The sequence below is a fragment of the Salvelinus alpinus genome, chromosome 21 (assembly GCF_045679555.1).
Source record: "Salvelinus alpinus chromosome 21, SLU_Salpinus.1, whole genome shotgun sequence".
Taxonomy (NCBI): domain Eukaryota; kingdom Metazoa; phylum Chordata; class Actinopteri; order Salmoniformes; family Salmonidae; genus Salvelinus; species Salvelinus alpinus.
Window position 1 is genome coordinate 25,215,544 of NC_092106.1, and position 25,138 is coordinate 25,240,681.

Sequence of the window (25,138 nt, forward strand, 5' to 3'; positions counted from 1 at the left end):
ACTATTCAACTAATTGAAGGAAAAATACGAATTGATTGCTTATATAGACTTAAAATGTGATTATGTGAAAACGTAAATTCTGTTATGACATGTTTTCTTTGTAGGATAAAATAATTTGACTGTGCCTAACAGCTTCGTCATACAGGGACCAAGATTTTATCTACAGGTTTAGTCTTTAGTATTTCTCTTCCAGCACGGTCTTCATGAAAATGTTTTATTGTTAATATAATAGAAAGGAATGTTCAGAGATTAGGATGATACTTTACACACACAGCTCGAAGCACTTTGGGAATACATCAAGGTAAATACAGGCTTTTATTTCAGACCATTCTTGACAAAGAACTGTATGCTGTAGTACTGAACTAATTCTTCATAATAACCATTGAAATACATAACCTACAGGAGTGTTACTGATCTAAACAAGTTGACATTAGGACACCAAAGGAGAACGGCCCTGTCCTCCAATTCCTCCATTTGTTCTCAGAGCCAATCGCACTGACCGAACCAAACGGGACAGGGCCGTGGAGGACGACGAGCAGGATCTCCACTTTTTTTAAATGATCGTTCTTCTGTACACACAAAAATATGGTGACCTAGAACACCACAACACCTGGCATACACAAACCTCAGCACAAGGAGGGTGGTGAGTAAATACAAACGTACGGGTCTGAAGAGTCAGCCTTCGATCCCCCTGCACATACACAGACAGTCTCACACAAGCACTGTACACAGCACAACAGAAGGTCACCTAGATTAAACACATGGAGCCAACAAAGGACTAACATCTACTGGGGTTGACTGGAGAGCCAGTATAGAACAAGGGGGATTAAAATTCTTATTTAGATCACACGTCCGTACGCATTTCAAACTCAATAAAGCTACACACCTGTGCAGAATATACTATTGTTACTTAGTGTTGAAGTGGCAATATATGTTCAAATATTATATGTAACCTTTTTTCAGAATATACAATAATGAAATGCATTATACAGACAGACGAATAGACAATGTAAGCTGTTCACACGTTCAGTACATCAAAATGAAGAGTTTCTATATTAGTTTCTTCTCACGACAGAGTGCAAATTAGATGCTTCTCCAACTACTTCAAAAAAAGTTAATTGCTTCTTTCTCAAGTCCACTTACATAACCCCATTAAAAAAACTATTACACACAAAAACCATCATTCTAGTAAGTGTTATGTAGTCAAATATGGAATGTGAAGAAAAAAACAAAAAAAGTGGTCAAATTTCTGTTCAAAACAAAACAAATAAAAGTCCAATGCAGTTTTTAAAGGAGAACATAATACAAATAATTTAAAAGAGCGCAGGTTTTCTTGTTGTTTGTATCCCCTATTGTGAGCATGGTAAGCTGGTGAGGAACACAAGGAGAGACAAACAGGTGACTAAGTCAGGGGTCAGGGGTGGTGGGCGTTCACATGCCATAGCCAAAGCCAGGCTGGGGAGGCTGGCCGTAGCCGGTGGGTGCTGCTGGGTAGCCGTAGCCTCCATAGCCAGGCTGGGGGGGCACAGCCTGACCAGGGCCTGAAGTGAGCATGAGCTGGGGCGTGCCTGCAACACAAACACGGAGGACACTAGCATGAGCTTCGTGACAAGACTACTAATATACAAACACACTCCAAAGGGTTAACACTGCCCAGGTGCTAAAACTTCAAAGCATTATAGACCCCCTTTAACATATTCAACCAATAGAGCGGCAGGGTTATGTAGAGGTCAGGCCACCGTACCATAAACAATGGGCTGGGACTCTGTGTTCTGCTCCTCCTGTTTCCTCAGGGACTCGGAGGCGTCAAGCTTGTCGACCTGAGAGGCAGGAAGAGAGGTGAGCATGTTAACCACAGACACAACCAACAAGGGGAGCTCTAATGAGATGCCATTATAACTGACCTCTGGGTTATTTCACTGGCTGGCCGATGGGACCATTCCTGACAGGCAGAGATGAATAAAGTCAAGATTTAAAAAAACAGGCCGCAAGACACAGGCCATGCTACGGTGTGTGGGAGGGTTTTAGTCAGGCACTGTTACTAGTAACGATACTAGCTACCAAGCTTGACCACGACAGCCCAGCATTAGGGTTGTAAAGGAGTCTAATTTCAGATTAGATACACACAGCTAAGCCTAAACAAAACACTAATTAATATATACAGTACCAGTCAAAAGTTCACACATTCATTTAAAGGTTTTTCTTTATTTTTACTATTTTCTACATTGTAGAATTTTCTACATTGTAGAAATCAAAACTATGAAATAACACATATGGAATCATGTAGTAACCAGAACAAGTGTTAAACAAATCTAAATATATTTTATATTTGAGAATCTTCAAAGTAGCCACCCTTTGCCTTGATGACAGCTTTGCACACTCTTGGCATTCTCTCACCCAGCTTCACCTGGAATGCTTTTCCAACAGTCTTGAAGGAGTTCCCACATATTCTGAGCACTTGCTGGCTGCTTTTCCTTCACTCTGCAGTCCAACTCATCCCAAACCATGTCAATTGGGTTGAGGTCAGGTGATTGTGGATGCCAGGTCATCTAATGCAGCACCATCACTCTCCTTGGTCAAATAGCCCTTACCACGGCCTGGAGGTGTGTTTTGGGTCATTGTCCTGTTGAAAAACAAATGAAAATCTGCTAAGCGCAAACCACATGGGATGGCGTATCACTGCAGAATGCTGTGGTAGCCATGCTGGTTAAGAGTACCTTGAATTCTAAATAAATCACAGACCAGCAAAACACCATCACACCTCCTCCTCCATGCTTCACAGTGTGACCCACACATGCGGAGATCATCGGTTCACCTACTCTGCGTCTCACAAAGACGGCAGTTGAAACCAAAAATCTCAAATTTGGATTCCAGACCAATGGACAGATTTCCACCGGTCTAATGTCCATTGCTCGTGTTTCTTGGCCCATGCAAGTCTTCTTACTGGTGTCTTTTAGTAGTGGTTTCTTTGCAGCAATTTGACCATGAAGGCTTGATTCACGTAGTTTCCTCTGAACAGTTGATGTTGAGATGGGTCTGTTTCTTGAACTGTGAAGCATTTATTTGGGCTGCAATCTGAGGTGCAGGTAACTCTAAATAACTTATCCTCCTTATCCTTATTCCAGATTGACTGATCTTCGTGTCTTAAAGTAGTGATGGACTGTCATTTTTCTTCGCTTATTTGAGCTGTTCTTGCCAGAATATGGACTTGGTCTTTTACCAAATAAGGCTATCTTCTGTATACCACCTCTACCTTGTCACAACACAACTGATTGGCTATAACGCATTAAGGAAAGAAATTGCACAAATACAATTTTAACAAGGCACACCTGTTAATTGAAATGCATTCCAGGTGACTACCTCATGAAGCAAAAGCTGAGAGAATGCAAAGCTGCCATCAAGGCAAAGGGTGGCTACTTTGAAGATTCTCAAATATAAAATATATTTAGATTTGTTTAACACTTTTTTGGTTACTACAAGATTCCATATGTGTTATTTCATAGTTGATGTTTTCACTACTATTCTACAAAGTAAAAAATAGTAAAAATAAAGAAAACCCCTTGAATGAGTAGGTGTATCCAAACTTTTGACTGGTACTGTATACATACACACAGTGCCGTAGGAAAGTATTCAGACCCCTAGACTTTTTCCACGTTGTTACGTTACAACTTTATTCTAAAATGGATTAAATAAATAAAATGAACAAAAATGTAAAAGAAATCCTGTTTTTGCTTTGTTATTATCGGGTATTGTGTATAGATGAATGGGGGGGAAACTATTTAATCAATTTTAGGATAAGGCTGAATCCTAACAAAATTTGGAAAATGTCAAGGAGTCTGAATACTTTCCGAAGGCACTGTAAATATAAATAAATAAAAATGGTCCCACCATCCAGCCACCAGATGCATCTATTTCCATATGTTTGGACAGTATGTAGAGAACCAAACCCATTTCAACAGCTCTAATATGGGCCAACATCACAGATATGTAACTACCAGGGATTACAAGCACTATCACAATGTTAACACCAACAAGAAACTTTCCCTACCATGAAGTTGAACAAACAGATGATTCAATGAATCAACAATAATAATAAAACGTTCTAAATGGAAAGATGATATTTATATTAAAATTGTCAATAACCAGCAAATAAGGGAAATCTTTATCATGTTGGTCTGCTTGATTAGTTGTTAAGCAGCTTAGAGCAGGAATTATAAAAGAAAAAGGCAAGACTGACAATTCACAGGTTCAAGCAAGCAGCATCTTGAATATGAGAGACATACACAACCTATGCATTCTGAAACTTCACAAGATCACTTCAACAAAACCATGATAAGTCATCTATGAATATACTTCTCTCCTGTCAGAACACAACGTAGGGTTCAGTTCTCTACATACTTGCCTTCTGGCAAAACAGTCAGTAAGTTGTTTTAAGATACAGGTAAACAGGCTGTAGGTTCATTGAAGGGGAAAGAGACATGCTGAAGCGGCAGTTAGGTTCATTTCTCTGTTTAGAAGAGTGCATGATAGGCAGAGAGCCACAGTGGAGGGAGTGAGAGGATGGAGGGATGGTTTGTACGGCCAGTCAAGGCGTCCAGAAGCAGGCACAGCCAACAACAATGTCTCCAAGCCTGTCCAAAAATGCTGCTAATGTTATGGGAGGGGGAAACGCATGCTTGCCCTGAATACAATATAAGTATGTTACACAGTAGCAAAGACACTACAGTACAACTAATATAACAAATAAAAAAAGGAACACAATTATAATCAAATGCAAAAAACATCTACATACGTCACAATTTGTTGAGGATATTTACATCTAAAACTAAACATTTTTTACTTTGAGAGTTAATTCCATAAATCGTTACATAAGAGGGTACTCAAAGAATGATCACAATTTCCATACACAATGTGTTCTATTCTCCCACTTGGCAGCTGTCTCCAGCTGTGCATAGCCCAAATATGAGGCTACATTACTTCACTATAAAAGGACAAATTGAACAATGTTGGCCCTAAGCTCTGGTCAAACCACATTCAATGTGGTCCCAGGGCTGTTTCAGCATTCAAATCAAACCCCAGTACTCTACCAAGGTTGACCACTAAATTGCAAGTGGTAGAGATTATCACAGCCTCAAGCCAACAGCAGACCACAGATCAGTGATATTACAGACAGTGGTAGTTTTTCATTAGTATCTACAGGGCTAAGGGAGAGTATTGTCTGACTACAGTAGGTTATCCAGAGTAGAGCTCTCCTTTCCTGCTCCTGGACAGTTACTGAGTTTGCTGGTTTATGTGGGCAGCCTCAATGGAACGGAATATCCCTCTGTTTGGGTGTTGCTGGGGTGAATGAGTTCCTGAATGGTCAGTCACTGATTCAACCCTGGAACAAAGAGCAATAGCTAATAGAGCCATTCCAAACCCCAGCATGCCCAGCAGCTCCCCAGAGGCAGGGTGGGAGAGCCCCACTCCAGACCATTCTGGGTCTAGTCAAGGTGTGGAGTGTGGAGTCAGAAGCAGCAGTGACATGGGGAGGGGACAGACTCATGCAGTTTCCTCTAGTTTCACTCCTCCAAACTACAGACTACAGAGGGTCAAAAAGAATGACTGGAAATGGATTGGACTTTCACCTTTTCCTTAATCGCATCAACCTGAAAGGGAATTCAGAGAGGCAACTTAAGGAGAAAAACAAAACAAACTCTCTCCCAACAGAGAGAACAAACAAACGTGGAATCAGAGAGAAAAAAAATAAAAAGACAGTGAGAGATGGAAATAAGCCACTTTTGATACAAATGTGGTACTTTTAAGTTAGATATTTTATATCAGCAGACCTGTTTTTAAAATATCATTACAGTAAGCATCATACAACATGCATAATTATGTACAATTGGTCTACATAGCGGTCTATTTTTTCCTGTTTGTCCTCGATCCCAGCAGACTATAGCCTATACTACCATTATGTTCTATCACAAGAAGTGATACTTCTGTTATTTCTTGCCATATGACAAATATATGTGGCATGGAAGAATACTAAGCAGTATGAATCTCCTGACGTTAACATTTGTATGGAAAAGTAGCAGAGATGAAAACCCAAATCAAAACGGAAGACATGATTACCGGAAACATGACTGAGAGAAACGGAACAAGATGAGGATGTGATCGGCTGAAGTTGTGGTTGTTTACAAGATCCTAAAAAGGTGACCTCCTCAAAAAGGTAAATTGGTACATTAAAAACATCAACTGACAACAAATTGCCTCACCATGTTAATAGTAACCTACTTTTCACTGTAGACACTGATAACCTAAGCACAAAAAACCCTTACCAGACTCTGTATAAAATACCCTATGGGGTGAACTGCCATCCAAGGTGTGGCAGAACTAACCCACCTTGGAGAGGTACTCCCTCATGACCTGGATGAAATAGGGCATGGAGAAGTCCATGATGTTGTGCCTCCAGGCCGTCTCCAGCACTACGTCAGGCCTCAGCAGGTCGTAACAGGTGAAGAGGCAGGCGGCAAAGCACTCCTTCTTATCCTCCTCCAGGAACCAGGCCAACAACTCCTCAGCCAGCTCCAGGTCTTTCGACTCAGACGCATACTGCATGGCGTCCTACACACAAAACACCACAGACATACATCAATACACCACAGACATACACATCAAAACAGGGGAGACACGGGGAAAGAATTCAGACAGTGACATCTAAAAGCAATGTTATGATCCACACATTTAACAAAAACAACAGCAGCATGGGTATCTGTGTGAGCTGATGATCACTGGTCTTTAGACAAAATATTAGTATTTGATATAAAGTTGAGGAGAAGCTGGACCTTGTAGAGTTTGTCCTTCTTGCAGAGTTCCACGCTCTGCTTCCAGCGGTTGTTGCCTTTGAAGAGGTAGGCAGCGATCCTCCTGAACTCAATCAGCTCATGCTTCTCCAGGCCCTGGGCCAGGGTGATGTTGTCAAAGTTGTCGTAGGCGTCGATGGAGGCACGCAGGGCCTGGACAGGACAGAGGAGTAACAACAAGAGCGAAAGTCATTTCTGCATGACAGAAAATGAATGCACACTTTTTTTCAACAAAGGAACTTTCTCTTTTCACAATGGTAATTTCAGTGTTTTCACAGATTCTTTTCTCCAAAGTATGAAAAACTAAGCTTATGTTAAAAGATCTTAGTACCGCATAGTCTTCCTCTGTGATGAAGAGGTTGTTAAGTGCTTCGTTGACACCCTTGTTGTTGTGGTTCTGCACTGACCGCAGGTACGGCTTGACCAGTGACAGCTGCTTGGTCTGGAGGTGGACAGAGAAAAGTCCAGTCAGTGAACAGTCAAGCAGGTCGTTCTGAATGCCAAAGATTGACATACAAGAAGCTATAAAGTATGGACAGAGTAGTGTCCTAGTACCTTCATGAAGAAGTTGACTGCGCGGGTGTGGTCGAGTCGTGGTGACAGCACTATGAGCAGGTCGTTCAGTAACAATGGTTTGAACTCCAGGTAGAACTGGATAGCCTTGTAGTATAACTCCACATTGGCCACCTGGAATCACAAAGCCTCATACACTCAGCTGCAGGATGTGGATTTCTAGTCAGTGACAAATACTTGGCCTAATACAATGACCAAAGAAAACATCATGAATACATCATGACAACAACCAACACGAAATGTTTGCAAATGTAAAACATAACATGCAGTCAATGCTGAGCTTGTGTGTTGTTGCAGTCAGTCAGTTACCTTGGTGACAATGTCTTTGAACTGTCCCTCCTTCCAGGCGTCTGAGGGGTGGCTCATCATGGTGAGGATGGCGTTGTCAAACTCTTCATACTTGTCATAGAGGAAGACCAGCTCTGCCCACAGGTGGGCCTGCTCTGCAGCCCTCAGGACCTGATGACACACATTAACATTATCTTCACCCACCCCCAAAACAGCGCACACAAAGATACAATCACTAAATCACACACATTGCTGCATTCAAATAACATATGAACAAATATAAAAATATAAAGACTATGCAGATCATTTCAATCCGCTTGCATATAGACATTATCTCGTAGCGTTCTTCCTCTCTCTTACCTTTGGAATGTTGACTCTGGACCAGAAGAGCTCCAGGTGCTCCCTCATCTTCTGGGGTTTGAACTTGGAGTAGAGGATGGCCAGCTCGGTGAACATGCCCATGTGAGCCCGCTCCAGACCCAGGGCTGCCTCCAGCATGGTGATCAGCTCCTCAAAGTAAGCACGGTCCTAGAGACAAACACAACCATGGCATCTTCAATCAACACAGGACCATTAAAAACACATTTATCACATGCTATGGTAAGATTTGGTAAATTATTTTCTTTAACTCTGGCCAGGATAAGGCAATTGCTATGAGAGTGAAAATTGGTAGTAATTGAACCAAATGGGCCTTACCTGGTAGTAGTTGATGAGCTCCTCCAGTTCATCAGCATGGACAACAATATGCAGGCCACACATCTGTGCCAGGCGGAACTCGTTTCCATCCACACAGGCAAAGCACACCTCTTTCCAGGTGCGGGTGCTGTTGGCTTTGCGGGCTCCATCCACGGCGGCCTGGTACTCTCCCAGGTGGACCAGGGTGGACGCTAGCCGCCCGAAGTTGGACACGTTGTTGTAGAGCAGCTTGGCCGCATCATACATCCTCTCATCATAACACCTGTCACCCACCTGGAATAGAGAAATACTTCATAAGAAAAGGTATGATACTGGTCAGCAGTGATGGAGAAAGATGTGTCAGGTAAACCTGTGTGGGGGTATGCCGGTGTGTGTATGCGCCAGTATGTGTATTTTGTGTTCAGAGTGTACCTGTTGGATGTGGGCGTTGTTGGGTCCATTGATGAACTCCTCCAGTTCAGCTAGGCGGTTGGTCTTGGCCAGGGCGAAGATGAGCTCTGTCTCCACGTAAGACTCACGGGACTTCTTACGGGCCATCTGAAGGAACTTCACCAGGTCCTCCCAGTTACCTGAGGATAGTAGAGGAACATTTATATTTACTTCACTAAACTCTTTTCTCCTAGCCTGGTTTCTGCAACTTCCAAATTGGATGCAGGTGAATACCTTCCCCTCCAATAGCAAGCCTACATTGAAAAACCCTAATGTTGGTTGTATGCTGGACAATACGTGGATCATTTTTTTGTCTCTTACCACTCTGGGCTGCAGCCTGGCCCACCTCCATGTAGGCAGAGGGGTCATCAGCCTTGATGTAGGAGTCGATGGCTTCCTTCACCAGACCCTTCTGCAGCTGAGCCTTGGCCAGCTGGCTCCACACTGGAGGCTCGTTGCAGCGCTCAGCAAATTCGTAGGCCCGGTCCAGGTTCCCAATGTGCTCAATCAGAACCTAAAAACACACAGAAATAACTTTTGTCAAGTTCACCTCTTAATCCATAGAATTCAGACAGAACAGTAGCATTGCCCACAATGGGAATTGAACAAGCAACATTTTGGTCAATGGTCCATTTGCCAGAGCAAAAGACTCAACCACTGACCTGCACGGCGGAGGTGTTGACGTCAAACTTCCTGAAGATGGCGAAGGCCTCCTCGAAGAGCTCGTTGCTGATGGCGATGTTAGCGATGTCGGGGGCGTCGTAGTTGTCCAGGCGGTTGATGTACTCCATCACACGGGTACGGTCTGCCTTGATGGCTGTCAGGATCAGCAGGTTCTGCAGGTTTCTGAATAAAAACACAGATGAACTCTGCTCAGCATGACAAACTAAAACAACAAGTTTAAAGTTCCAAACAAGCCTGGTATTGAAAGAGCAGACACACAATGGACAGCTCAGTCTGCCAGTGAGCACAGATAGCAGAGCTTCAGTAGCCCTAGTACCTGTGTTCACTGAAGACCGAGTTATCCAGAACGATCTTCTCCAGCAGCTCAATGAGTTCGTTGGGGAGGTCTGCAGTCATGAAGGCCTTGACTGTGACGGACACCTCCTCTGGGTCCTGTGTCTCAGACAGGGCCGTCTGAACAACCTGAACGAAAGATAGACAACAAACGTCATTCCAGAATGGAGAGAATAGTTACCATTCTGCAAACTTATAGCCAAACAAGTCACAAAAAACTATTTAACCATCGTGAGAAATATAAGCAACGTTTAGGTGGGACATCGCAAAACATTTTGGGCCATGGTTTTAGTGAGGATGATGAGGTTTGCGTTTCAAACAGGCAGGAACAGGTCCATACCTGGTCGATAAGGGGTCTTCTGAACGGGTTACTCTCCAGCAGCACGCTGGCCCACAGCTCAGGGTCTTTACGGCGAACCAGGTAGCGAGACAGACTCTTGAACAGAGAGTTCTCATTGCACACCTGTACAGGAAATGTAAGATGATCAGTATTTGAGGGAAAATATACGCAAACAGTGTAAAATGAACATTTCAATGTATTAGTCAAGTGAAAATGTAATTCTTATTTCCCCACTCACATTAATGAGCTCCTGGTCACACTGTCCTCTCTCGTAGGCCACGCAGGCCAGGTGGGGGTCCCTCTTCTCACAGTACTTGCCCACTACGCGGCTGTCGTAGAAGGTGTTCTCACGCAGGAAGCGCTCTGGGTTGTTGTTGCTGTCGATGTAGATCTTGGCCAGGGCATTGTGGGTAGCTGGCTCCTCACAGCCCTCATGGATACGGGCCTCCAGCCAAGGCAGGAGCAGCTTCAGTCTGGAGCCAACAAATATATACACAGCTTTAAGTTTCAGGCGCTCATAAACTAGATATATTTACACTTTTAAATGGGTCAAACAGCACCCCTTCATCCTACTTTCAGAAGTAATGTCACAATTAAATGCACTACAGCATAAAGCCAGTCTGGGCTGAGACATCCCTCTCCCGGTCCCCACAGTCCTTACCTGTTCCTCTTCTCCACCTCAGCCACTAGTTCATCAGTGGAGAACTGTCCTTTCACCACCAGGATCAGGTTCTTAATCACATCCTCAGCACAGTCCACATCCAGCAGCCCTCCAATCACCACCGGCAGACGGCTGGGGTTCACCTGACACACACATTTTTCTTATAGAAAATTCACATATCGTACAATGGTGTGTGTGTATACACAAAAAAGCTGTTACGCAGGTTAATATGAGTTTATGTACCTTCTGCACGTAGATCTCAATGTATTTCTGCAGGGTGTTGCGGTACAGGTAGAGGACCAGGTCGTGGACAAAGTCAAAGCGGTCACACACGATGATCAGGGGGAGCTGGTCAGTCAGCTTAGCTTCCTGTGAAGAGACGAAATATTGATATCAGCTCACAGAATTAAACTAACAGCTAGACTTGGCTTTCAGGATAATTAAACAAATAGAGACTGAAGTAAGCTGAACTGTGATGTCATGCTATAGTATGCCTACTTTTCTCCCTTACCTTGAGGAAGTTCTTGACTCGTTCGGGGTCGTAGCAGTTGCTTTCTCTGCAGATCCTCTCCACCTCTTTGATCTGTCCCGTCTTACAGGCTGCCTGGATGTACTTGAAGTGGACCTCTGGGTCCTGGCTGAAATTAACAATGGAACCCAGGAAGTAGAACAGACCTGGAATGAATAGAGACAGAACTTAGTCACCGTAGATAGAGAGGTAGGATAAACAACTATGTGGTTGTTGAGACAGTCATGACCATGTTCCATGCAGGTGAGGACAAGACTAGGTCTTTTGCATCAGGTGTATGGCCTGCTTACCTTCGAAGCTCTTGAAGGACTCAAAGAGCTCGGTGAGGGAGTTGGTGGAGAGCTGCTCGTGGTACTTAGAGGCCACCTGGACACAGATCTGCAGGTTCTGACGGATGTTTGCCGACAGCATGGCCCGAAGACACTCTAGAGAGTCCTCCACTGACAGGGAGCCAAAGAAGTTCACCAGCCACTGCAGGACAGAGTCAATATACATACAGAGTCAGTGCAGATAGGAGAAATACCAGTATGCACACATTAGTCGATAAAGCTTATGTTTATTAAGAGCAAAACACAGCAAGTACACACTGTTCTCCAAGACCATGAACCCTCCAGGACATTCTATTCCACGCAGTGTGTGGTTGTGTTAGATAGTGTCCTATACCTCAGGGTTGAGCAGGTGTGTGTGCACCACAGCCCGTTTGATATCGTACAGGTCGGTGTAATGCTCCAAAGCCCTCTGCAGCAGGCCAGCCTTCTCACACAGCTGGGCAACGTGGGCACGGTCGTAGTGGGTGAACATCTGGTTGCCCAGGATGGCATCGGCCACCTGAAGCAGGAAGAAAACATCATACATGAATTTAAAATCCATGACATCACGAGTCAGTGGAAGAGAAGCAAATAAGAGTGTGGCACTAAAAAAAATACATACAATTGCTGTGTAAGTGTTGGGTCTGTGTGGAATTGGGTGTGATGTGTGTGTACCTGTGGAGCGTGGACCAGATTCATCTCCAGCAGGCGTGTCTGCAGAGGCCCCTCAGCAGGCCTGTTGTTCTTCAGGGCGTCCAGGAGGAAGGAGGTACACTGCTGGATCAGGTTATACTCCATAAACACGTCAACGATCTGAACAGGGAGACAGACAATACATCAGCTACCACACATCAATCATGTTACTGTATACAACACCTCACAGCACAGCACTGAACAAGGTTTTTTCCCTTGAGAAAATGTAAGGGAAATAGGACGATAAATGAAGGGTTGAGGTGGTGAAGACGTTTGGCTATCTGACCTGTGTGATGTCGGCCAGTGGCTCCTCGTCCTGCACCAGCATCTGGGAGAACTGCAGGCCTTGTTCTGGACTGATCCTCATCACATTCCTTAGCAGGAACATCCAGTCTGGAGTGTAGCCCACCTAGAAGGGAAATACGGAAAACGCATCCGTTAGTTAAAAACTGAATACAATCTAATTTGACCATATTAAAGAATTCCATTTTGTGTCAAGTCAAATGTTATATTGGAAAGGACTTGTCGATAGAAATAGAAACACCACAACTAACCTTTTTGGCGTAGAGGACAATTTTCTGGAACTGTCCGGTCTCAGCGAAGCACTGAATGACCTTGTTGGGCACGTTGGCCCTGAGGTAGACGCTGAGGGCCAGAGTGGGGTCCACTGACTTCACCAGGTCCCCCAGCTCCTCTGAACACTCCAGCTGTAAAAAACACATGCAATTTTCATTCCCACATTACAAGCTGTAAATCCCTAACCAACACTGTCTCGAATAAAGTCCTAGCCAGCCCAATAGTTATAGGGATATTTGAACAGACCAGTGCTATATGTTGAGCAACACATAATTGGAACATAAAACTGTTAAGCTCAATGTTGAACATCCAAACTCAACAGTAAGAGACAACTATAGACTCAGTTTAATATGATAACTATGGTTTCCTTGCCTTGTCCTCTTTGAGCCATTTCTCCAGCAGCTGCTTGCGTCCCTGCTGTAGGACGGGCCTGCACAGCTCCAGAGACTCAAACTTGTTGAGCTGGCCCTGGTCCAGCAGGATGCCAAAGTACTGCAGCAGTGGAGAGGTCTGGCCCGGCTGGGCCGGCACACTTTGGAACTTACGGATGGTGTCCGGGGTGCGCAGGATACCCTGGGGAGGAGGAAAGGAGTGTTTTGACTTTCAAAAAATGTGAACATGATAGATAGAAGACCGTAGTAGTAGAAACCTTATTATACACAAGACAGCTGAAAAATCATACAAAAAAACAGATCATGATTTTCATTGTTTGGGCGTTTTGGTGCATTGGCAGTACCTTGGGAGCGTTGGCGGCCACCTTGGCAGCCTCAGAGTAGTTCCCTGCAGCGAACAGGGTGTTGAACTTTCTGGCGAACAGCTCCTCGGCCCCGGCCAGGTTGTTGCGCACGGCCATGCGCAGGGCCAGGTCTGGGTTCTGGAGCACGTTGGTGATGTAGGGGATGATGTTCTCCTCCTCCACACACACTGACAACACCTGGTCAAACACATAACACACAGACTGGGTTAGAGAGTCCACTCCTATACAGACATGAAAATATGTGTACTATTACATTAGTTTATATGTACTGACAATTGTAACAAAACTGGTATATAATTACTTTGTTAAACTCACATATTTATTCAGAATTGAATGTGTAAAAATAATGTTGCTAGACTAGAGAATAGCATTTGTGAATTAACTACACAGATAGACATCCCCATGGAGCAGTGTGTGTGTGTGTGTTACATTAAGATGTAAAGGAGCAGCAGACTGGAGGGTTAGAGAGCCAGGAGCTTAAAGGAGATTAGGACGCCTGGCCTGACAGGATCTCCAACTGTGTTTCACATGCTGCTCTCTACTGGAGGTGCCGTTAGATCAGTATTAAACAAGGCTTCCCTCAGCCAAGGTCACCAAGTGACAGACACACACACACGTCAATTTGGGGCGGCAGGTAGCCTAGTGGTTAGCGCGTTAGACTAGTAACCGAAAGGTTGCAAGATCGAATCCCCTAGTTGACAAGGTAAAAACCTGTCATTCTGCCCCTGAACAAGGCAGTTATCACACTGTTCCTAGGCCGCCATTGAAAATAAGAATTTGTTCTTAACTGACTTGCCTAGTTAAATAAAAGGTATTTGTTTGTTTTTTTGTTTTGTTTACAAAAGCACACTTCCACACCCTGTTTTTCCACTGTCACATATATGGGACTCTCAAGCCATCATCACACAGGTACAGTGTTTGTGAATTCTGAGGAGGAGAGCTGGAGCAGTAGGCTCTACAGACATGGATCAGCTTTCTATCCTTCTGAATATTTAATGGCTCTGTGTGTTTTGGACAGGAAACCCATTGATCAGCCCACCGGCATCTGGTTACGCCTGATAAAAGGATTAAAACACTCCCATTTACCCAGTGGAGACTTACCTGTCCTTTCCTGTTGACTCCAATGATGCCAGCGGTTGGTTCATGTGGGGCTGTAACAAAGATGGTCTCCCCGCTGATCCGGTTCATGTAGATACAGGTGCCAGTCTCCAGGTCATACAGGTGGATGTAGCCATATTTGGTGATGAGAAAGACAACATCCTGCTTAGAGCTGATCTAGAGGACAGAGAGCAGGGACACAAGGCTTCAGAAGCTGTATCATAACAGGTATTAATGCAGAGGGCCTGCATGACTATATGGAACCGGTTTGAGTTCTTGTCTGTGAAGTGATTCCAGTACCTGCATGGCTACAGGGAAGTCATTCTGGGCCTCAGGAGGGAAGAACACGTCCACTGCCTTCTTTGGAAATGGCTGATTGCCTGTTGGTGGGGTTCCCACTTCAATTATGTGTAACTAGAAAAGCAAAACACATTGAGGAGAATTACTTTTTTGACATCTCCCGGTCTTCTTTGCTAATTTTTCTTTTTCCATTCCATTCCAGCCCTCCCTGAGTACTCCATGTCCATGCTGAGTGGAGATTCCTACCTTTCCTCCAGCTTGCCCTCGGACAGCGAAGCAGAACAGTGTCGATTCCTCTGTGTTACCCTCCATTTTGAACTGGGCGAAGCCGGCGGCGTGGCCCTCAATGGGCTGGGACACCTTCCTGTCCACAGAGTACAGCTGCATGGCTCCCACCACACGGTTTTGCTGAAATGAAGGAATACACATACTGTACAAGAGCTTGTGCTACAGCAGTCTTTTCCAGTGGTACATTAAGCCTTATCAGGGCAGAACATTTCATAATGCTGTGCAAGCTTCAAAACAGCCCAAAAGCAAGTTATTAGCATCTATCAGATCAGTGTATTGCTGTACATTAGTGTAGACACTCACACGGATTAACTTCTATGACAAACTCATTAAAAAAATAAAATATACACAAGTCACTTCAGTAGAATACAGCTAGCGTCAACCATAAATCCAATCCCCTCTATTTCAGTACCTGTGCTGAAATCCCAATGAGAAGCAGCCATTTCTGTTTGGCGTCAGTGCGGTAGTTGATGATTTGACAGCCTGCTAGGCTGGAGTGTCTGTCAAAGACTTTGACTGGCTGGGAGTCTCCCTCCATGCTCCAATGGTAGACGGCGTTATCTGTGACCAGTGCTACAGTGTTGAGGGAGATCCACTTCCAGAAAGTGACGTCATCAGTCATGGTGTGAGCCTTCATCTTGCTCTTCATCTCAATGTTGAAAATCTGGAGGGTTTTTGCCGCTGAAAATTCACACATTAAAAGGTTTAGCAATATGATGATCTAACACCGTATCTCCACTAACTAATGTAAACTACTAATCACCACACACACAAACAGACTAGAGGGGAAATTAAAATACTGTAATACCAAATTTCACTTGATTTAGAAATAGTGGTAGTCATGGTTTGGTGCGAGTGCCACCAAATGACCAAACAAAACAGCACTTGCAATGCAGAAAGCAAGACCACAACGACGGGCAACCAATAACGTGGTAAGATCCGCATTCAGGAAGGAAAATATTCAATACAAAAAAAATATAAGACATCACCGATCCACATGAGGCTAATAAACAGCAACCACTAGTGGCTGGGTGAACTGATCATTTACAAACCAGTGCCTTCAGAAAGTTCATACTTCTTGACTTATTCCACATTGTTGTGTTACAACCTGAATTGAAAATAGGGTAAATAGATTTCTCACCCATCTACACACAATACCCCATAATGACAAAGGGAAAACAGGATATTTTGAAATGTTGCTAATTTATTGAAAATGACATACAGAAATATCTATTTTACATAAGTATTCACACCCGAGTCAATACTTTGTAGAAGAACCTTTGGCAGCGATTACAGCTTTGCGTTGTCTTGGGTATGAGCAATCACCCATGCACATCTGGATTTTGAGATTCTCCCATTCCCTCAAGCACTGTTAAGTTAGATGGGGAGCAGTAGTGAATAGCAATCTTCAAGTCCTTCCACAGATTTCCAATGGGATTCAAGTCTGGGTTTTAGCTGGGCTACTCAAGAACATTCACATTCTTGTTCTGATGCCATTCCATCGTTGCTTTGGTTGAATGCTTAGGGTCATTGTCCTGTTGGAACATAAATCTTGTCCCCAGTCGAAGGTTGTTTTCATTCTGAAGCAGATTCTCATCAAGGATTTGCCTGTATTTGACTCTATTCATTGCTCCCTCCATCCTTACCAGTCTCACAGTCCCTGCCGCTGAAAAGCATCCCCATAGCATGCTGCTGCCACCACCATGGCTCATGTAGTGCATGTCAAAGCAGATAAATTTTGAATTCAGGCTGTAAAAACAAAATGTGGAATAGGTCAAGGAGTATGAATACTTTGAAGGAACTGTATAAGGTCCTTCTATTAATTACTGTTAAAAAGTCCTAATATTGTATGTGCCTAGTCATAGGTGAACTTCAGGGAGTTCAAGCAGCTCTACAGGATTCCTAACCGCAGCATGCTCATCCTGAGATGAATTAAGGAGTTTGGGGTTGGGTCTGAATGCTGATTAACGCAAGACCACAAAACACAAACTGATGTGATGACGTACGAGAAGTGTCTTTGGATGCACTGACTGACAACCATTCCATTTCAGGCTTTCCAATCACTGGTTTATTATTGGAGCAAGGAAAGGGTTTCCTATTCATTAATTTCCTGTGTCTGTAGCCTTTGATGAACCTGCTATTGTTTTCAAATTTAACCACTCAAAAGTCTATAGGCCTACATTTCCTGTTCTGTAATGCTATACACCTGGACTACAAATCAGAGCTGCATTAAAAAATTAAACTAGCCCATCTAACGCAAAGAGAAATGACACATTGATCACTTACATTATAGAATTGCAAGAAAAAGTATGAGAACCCTTTGGAATTACCTGGAATTCTACATAAATTGTAAAAAAAAAAAAAAAGTGATCTGTTCTTCCTCTAAGTCACAACAATAGACAGTGTGCTTAAACTAATAAACACAAATTGTATTTTTCTTGTCTATTTAATGAATACATCATTTAAACATTCAGTTTAAGTTGGAAAAAGTATGTGAACCCCTAGGCTAATGACTTCCCCAAAAGCTAATTGGAGTCAGGACTCCGCTAACCTGGAGTCCAATCAATGAGATGAGATTAGAGATGCTGTTTAGACCTGCCCTGAAATATATATATTTTTTAAAACACAAAATGTGAGTTTGCTATTCACATGAAGAATTGCCTGATGTGAACCCTGCATCGAACAAAAGATATCAAAGACCTAAGATCAAGAATTGTTGACTGGAATGAAGCTGGAAAGGGTTACAAAAGTATCTCTAAAAACCTTGATGTTCATCAGTCCACGGTAAGACAAATTGTCTATAAATGGAGAAAGTTCAGCACTGTTGCTAGTCTCCCTAGGAGTGGCCGTCCTGCAAAGATGACTGCAAGAGCACAGCACAGAATGCTCAATGAGGTTAAGAAGAATCCTAGAGTGTCAGCTAAAGACTTACAGAAATCTCTGGAACATGCTAACATCTCTGTTGACGAGTCTACGATATGTAAAACACTAAACAAGAAAGGTGTTCATGGGAGGACACCACGGAAGAAGCCACTGCTGTCCAAAAGAACCATTGCTGCACATCTGAAGTTCACAAAAGAGCATCTGAATGTTTCACAGCACTACTGGCAAAATATTCTGTGGACTGATGAAACTAAAGTTCAGCTGTTTGGAAGGAACACACAACACTATGTGTGGAGAGAAGAAAAAGGCACAGCACACCAATATCAAAACCTCATCCCAACTGTAAAATATGTGGGAGGGAGCTTAATGGTTTGGGGCTGCTTTGCTGCTTAAGGGCCTGGACAGCTTGCTATCGTCGACAGAAAAATGAACTCCCATGTTTATCAAGACATTTTGCAAGAGAATGTTAGGCCTGTCCACCAATTGAAGCTCAACAGAAGTTGGGTGATGGAACATGACAACGATCCAAATCACAGAAGTAAATCAACAACAGAATGGCTTCAACAGAAGAAAATACGCCTTCTGGAGTGGCCCAGTCAGAGTCCTGACCTCAACCGGACGGAGATGCTGTGGCATGACCTCGAGAGCAGTTCACACCAGACATCCCAAGAATATTGCTGAACTGAAACAGTTTTGTAAAGAGGAATGGTCCAAAATTCCTCCTAACCGTTGTGCAGGTCTGATCCACAACTACAGAAAATGTTTGGTTGAGGTTATTGCTGCCAAAGGAGGGTCAACCAGTTACTAAATCCAAGGGTTCACATACTTTCCCCACCCTGCACTGTGAATGTTTACACAGTGTCTTAAATAAAGACATAAAAACGTATCATGGTTTGTGTGTTATTAGTTTAAGTAGACTATTTGTTCATTGTTGTGACTTAGATGAAGATTAGATCAAATTTTATGACCAATTTATGCAGAAATCCAAAGGTTCTTGCCACTGTATATACACAGTACTATTTCAAAAGTTTGGTCAGACCCCATTCAAGGGTTTTTCTTATTTTCTACATTGTAGAATAATAGTGAAGACATCAAAACTATGAAATAACACATATGGAATCTTGTAGTAACCAAATAAAAGTGTTAGCCACCCTTTGCCTTGATGACAGCTTTGTACTCTCAACCAGCTTCATGAGGTAGTCCCCTGGAATGCTTTTCCAACAGTCTTGAAGGAGTTCCCACATATGCTGAGCACGTGTTTGCTGCCTTTCCTTCACTCTGCAGTCCAACTCATCCCAAAACCATTTCAATTGGTTTGAGGTCGGTGATTGTGGAGTCCTGGTCATCTGATGCAGCACTCCATCACACTCATTATTGGTCAAATAGCCCTTACACAGCCTGGAGGTGCATTTTGGGTCAATGTCCTGTTGAAAAACAAATTATAGTCCCCATCTGGTTTGCGCTTAGTGGATGGCATATCGCTGCCAAATGCTGTGGTAGCCATGCTGGTTAAGTGTGCCTTGAATTCTAAATAAGTCAATCACTGAGTGTCACCAGCAAAGCACCCCCACACCTCCTCCTTCATGCTTCACGGTGGGAACCACAGATTCGGAGATCATCCATTCACCTACTCTGCATCTCACAAAGACACGGCGGTTGGAACCAAAAATCTCACGTCATACCAAAGGACAGATTTCCACCGGTCTAATGTCCATTGCTTGTGTTCCTTCACCCAAGAAAGTATTTTTATTGGTGTCCTTTAGTAGTGGATTCTTTGCAGCAAATTGACCATGAAGGCCTGATTCATGCAGTCTCCTCTGAACAGTTGATTCAGTTGAGCTGTGTCTGTTACATCAAGTCTGAAGCATTTATTTGGGCTGCAATCTGAGGTGTAGTTAATTGCCGATTTCTGAGGTTGGTAAGTCTAATGAACTTATCCTCTGCAGCAGAGTTAAGTCTGGGTCTTCCTTTCCTATGGTGGTCCTCATGAGAGCCAGTTTCATCATAGCGCTTGACGGTTTTCGCGACTGCACTTGAACAAACTTTCAAAGTTCTTGACATTTTCCGGATTGACTGACCATCATGTCTTAAAGTAACGATGAACTGTCGTTTCTCTTTGGTTATTTGAGCTGTTCTTGCCATAATATGGACTTGGTATTTTACCAAATAGTGCTATCTTCTGTATACCACCCTACCGTGTCCCGTGTGGCTCAGTTGGTAGAGCATGGCGCTTGCAACGCCAGGGTTGTGGGTTCATTCCCCACGGGGGGACCAGGATGAATATGTATGAACTTTCCAATTTGTAAGTCGCTCTGGATAAGAGCGTCTGCTAAATGACTTAAATGTAAATGTTAAATGTAATTAAGGCATACCTGTTAATTGAAATGCAATCCAGGTGCCTACCCCATTAAGCTGGTTGAGAGAATGCCAAGAGTGTGCAAAGCTGTCAAGGCAAAGGGTGGCTACTTTGAAGAATCTCAAATATATTTTGATTTGTTTAACACTTATTTGGTTACTACATGATTCCATGTGCAATTTCATCGTTTTGATGTCTCCACAATTATTCTACAATGTAGAAAATAGTAAAAATAAGGAAAAACCCTGGAATAAGTAGGTGTGTCCAAACTTTTGACTGGTACTGTACACACAAAAGTATGTGGACATCCCTTCAATTTGTGGATTTGGCCATTTCAGCCACACCCGTTGCTGACAGGTGTATAAAATCGAGCACACAGACACGCAATCTCCGTAGACAAACATTGGCAGTAGAATGGCCTTACTTTAGAGCTCAGTGACTTTCAACATGGCACCGTCATAGGATGCCGCCTTCCCAACAAGTCAGTTCGTAAAATTTATGCCCTGCTATAGCTGCCCGTCTATGAGCAAAAACGGCTCAGCCGTGAAGTGGTAGGCCACACAAGCTCACAGAACAGGACCGCCGAGTGCTGAAACACGTAGAACGTAAAAATCATCTGTTCTCGGCCACAACACTACCTACAGAGTTCCAAACTGCCTCTGGCAGCAACGTCAGCACAATAACTGTTCATCAGGAGCTTCATGAAATGGGTGTCCATGGCCGAACAGCCGCACACAAGCATAAGATCACCATGTGCAATGACATGCTTCTGCTGGAGTGGTGTAAAGCTTGCCGCCATTGGACTCTGGAGCAGTGGAAATGGGTTCTCTGGAGTGATGAATCACGCTTTACCACCTGGCAGTCCAACAGACGAATTTGGGTTTGGCTGATGCCAGGAGAATGCTACGCCCCCGTGCACAAAGCGAAGTCCATACAGAAATGGTTTGAAGAAAATCGGTGTGGAAGAACTTGACTGGCCTGCACAGAGCCCTGACCTCAACTCCATGTAACACCTTTGGGATGAATTGGAATGCCGACTGTGAGCCAGGCCTAACCACCCAACATCAGTGTCCAACCTCACTAATGCTCTTGTGTCTAAATGGAAGCAAGTCCCCGCAGCAATGTTCCAACATCTAGCGGAAATCCTTCCAAGAAGAGTGGAGGCTGTTATAGCAGCAAAGGGGGAACCAACTCAATATTAATGCCCATTATTTTTTAATAAGATGTTGGACGAGCAGGTGTCCACATACACTAATAACCAAAAGTATCTTGTCTGACAAGTGAACGATTAAAATAGAATACATTATAGAATACATAGTGTCAAATCAATATTAATCAATCAACACAAATATACAAATTAATTTGTCTACGATAGTCTAGTATTGAAATGTTGCATTGCATATCTGATTTTCCTGAAGTCTAATCTGCAATACACTTGGTCTCGGAATGCAAGGTTCTTACACTGCAGCCCAGGATGCATTGACAAAAATCATGCAAACCATGACTATTTTGGCCTATAGTCCAAGACCAGCTCTCAAACTGGATATAGTCATAATAGGGGCATGAATAATACATTACCAAAAGTTATCACAAGGATCTTGCTTCAGAGGAATGTTTCACCATCTCAGCCTGTGCATTAGCCTTGACCTCTACGCCATTGAGACAGTAGTGTGCAATATAAAAGGTGCACAAGGCATTCTCAGATGTTTTTACTTTAACCCTTTTTTCCTCAAACCTAGAGGTCTTGATGAACTCCCTTGAATTTCCCTATTCTGTTTGTCATTTACCCTATAGCCTCCTGTTCTTTAAATCAACCCTCTTGTGCTTCCATTCTACTTTCTAACACGCTTTCCTATGTAAACAGAACAGAACATATACAGTACTGGGCAGACATTCCAACACAGTGCAAACATGATTACAACTTCCACAACTCATGATATATAAAATCCAACTCACCGTCTGCAAATATATAAGAAAGCATTAAGAAACGAAAAGAGCAAAAACAAGCAAAAATAGAAAAAGCATTCATGATAGTATGACAATTTTATCAGTGTACAAAAGGGGTTCAATTGTTTCAAATGTAGTCTATAAATTGCAACTCACAAGCAGTTATACTGCTGATTAAAAATAAAATAAAAATAGAAATGGACAGGCCTGTATATGGTAATTAACAGGTGAAGCAGAATGTGACAGGCCTAGATCAATAACTTGCTGACAAACAAAATCGTACGTACACAAACTCCCTTTAATATTAGGACAGCAACACATAGGGAAATGATGGCCTACAGCAGTCAACAAAGTTGAAGTTAACCACTTAGTTTGGGTGAATTAAGTTGTTAAAAACACAGCCTCTGTACATATTAGTTCAGTCAAAGGAAACAAGTCAGGCTCAGTGGAAGTCCTTACCTTTGAGGGCAATAACTTTGCTAGCAGGGTTCATGATGGCGCTATCTGCAGAGATGGGTCTACGGATGGGAGTGTTGGGGTCGGCCATATCAATGATGACAACCTGTGCCTGCTCGCCCACCTTCTCTCTTATACAGATGAACTTATCAGACTCCATAGTCAGGGTGCTGAATCCAATGTTAGCTGGGTTGATCCCCAGGTTCTGGAGCTAAAGGAAATGAAATTACATTGTTAGAAAGATTTTGATTGAAAAAAACAATTGCTAGTGTGACTGTGTAACAGAGGTGGTTCAGTGAACTACACTTGCATGATGAGTGAGTGAGTGATCTTGTCTGAGACATGAAAACGTGTTGGCTCCTGTCCTGGAACTAATGCCAACACTTTAGTTCAGTGGGCTAACCGACCTTAATTAAGACTCATGCACAGGTTAATGATCATTGCAGAGATTAAGATTTTATGATGATAATTCGTACTGTAGCTATCCATTTGTACTGACTCAAACACATTACCCTGTTATCATCCTATGGCCATAGATATAGCTAACTACATCAAAATAAATACATAAAAATAAATAATACTAACCAGCTAGGTATTGTAGATAGCTATGTTGTTTTAACCATAGAACATCTGTCTGTGGTTTAAACCAATTTAGCTTACTGTACAACTGCCTCACTTGAATGTCAGGGTAGGGGTAATCGAAGATCAGTGTCACACTAGCAGAAATAGCTAAATGTATCTATCTGGCTGTTATTGAATGGACTGTCAAACAGAAACGTATCTATCTAGTTAAGTAGTTAGTCATTACTTAACATGACATATGTTTGAGTTAGCAGGTCAATTGGAATCAAAATAGCAGTTATCATAAAAAAGCAGTTAACGTTACGTTTGATGGCAACCACAGAAAGTTAACGTTCACTGTCAGTGCTAGTCTTTTCGCTAGCTAGCATAATATGGCAACGGGGAGGAGAGGTCATTCATTTCGCTGCGGGTGTTGGACTGCCAGCTACAGTTAGCTTAGCTAGCTAACAGTTAACGAAAATCGTCAAGCAGCCGATAAAGATCTGGAGGGGTTTAGTGCTATAGTTACGATCCCTCGCCTACGACTAGTATTTAGCTATATTGTTTTCATACCTGCAGGTGCTCCTGGAAGCGAATAGGTAGTATTTGAGCCATTGCGGTTTTCCTTTGCTTCTACGGAGTCCTGGAATTCTAGCTAAAAAGCTACCTGGCTAGGTTAGCACCGTGCTAGCTACGACCTCCTCACTCACTGATTCGCAAGTCGTAGTCAGACAGTGAATATTTTCTAAATTGTGATTCCAAAATATTATGTCAAGTGTAGCCGCCGGATGTTTATGCGTTTTCTCCACTGCCGGAATGGATGGATGGCAGTGTCTTAAACACTGATCTCAGTCCAAACCTGCAATGGCGGCGGAAACGGCTCAAAATCTGAGACGGAAGAGGAAGCAAGACATCCAACTCCCTAATTGTTTTTGTTCATATACAGTCAGTGAACTAAACCAATAAGACACAGCTGCTATCGCATTGAGAGCCACCCCCTTAAGTAAACCGGAACTGTGACATTTTTTTCGAAGGTAAACGGCCTGAGTTAGACGTCTTCATTTAGCCACCATCTTTGTCAGAATGTTATCAATCCGGAAGCCGCTGGGGATATCTCTGGAAGGACAGACAAACCAATATGATCTTTCCACCTATGATTTCATCTTTGCCTTTGACATGGAACAGTCTAAAACAAACCTTAATTTATCTAAGAGGGCAAACACTTATTTATTTCACATTGACTTCCAATTTGTGCCACATCATTCGCCCTTTTACGTCAGTTCCGGATAATTCACGCTTCATCATAGGCAGCTGACTTCAAAAGTGGATATGTCCTCTCTGCATGATGTTCATAGTGTAGGATTTTCATGTTCATATGTTTAAATATCGTGTTTGTCACAAGGTCTCAGCTATAGAATGACTCGTTTTAAGTCATGAAATGAATTCTAAACTCATAGGTGCTGTTCTATCATGCATGCTACTGTCCTGTAGCATGCATGCATAAGGTCTCATGTATGCCCTGTCTGAATCATTGGAC

General features: G+C 43.1%; 1 protein-coding gene across 4 annotated transcripts; it reads right to left on the bottom strand.

The window, feature by feature from the left end:
- Positions 1-296: 296 nt before the first annotated feature.
- Positions 297-24,681, bottom strand: LOC139548604 (clathrin heavy chain 1-like). 4 transcript variants are annotated; one of them, XM_071358392.1, is made up of 33 exons: positions 24,175-24,681; positions 23,044-23,251; positions 15,811-16,079; positions 15,357-15,518; positions 15,111-15,224; positions 14,814-14,987; positions 13,692-13,889; positions 13,328-13,528; positions 12,934-13,086; positions 12,666-12,788; positions 12,362-12,499; positions 12,042-12,206; positions 11,669-11,849; positions 11,361-11,524; positions 11,093-11,218; positions 10,850-10,992; positions 10,427-10,661; positions 10,189-10,311; positions 9,832-9,977; positions 9,494-9,677; positions 9,153-9,345; positions 8,814-8,971; positions 8,403-8,675; positions 8,067-8,234; positions 7,728-7,877; positions 7,401-7,532; positions 7,177-7,287; positions 6,828-6,998; positions 6,385-6,606; positions 5,628-5,648; positions 1,905-1,942; positions 1,745-1,820; positions 297-1,568 (listed from the first exon to the last, which is right to left on the bottom strand). In XM_071358392.1, exons 1-32 carry the CDS (start codon positions 24,214-24,216, stop codon positions 1,790-1,792), a joined length of 4,917 nt encoding a protein of 1,638 aa, XP_071214493.1. In that variant the 5' UTR covers positions 24,217-24,681; the 3' UTR covers positions 297-1,568; positions 1,745-1,789. The 4 variants fall into 4 exon arrangements, with proteins under 4 accessions (XP_071214493.1, XP_071214494.1, XP_071214491.1 ...); XM_071358393.1 differs by lacking the exon at positions 5,628-5,648; XM_071358390.1 differs by lacking the exon at positions 1,905-1,942.
- Between the last annotated feature and the right edge of the window lie 457 nt (positions 24,682-25,138).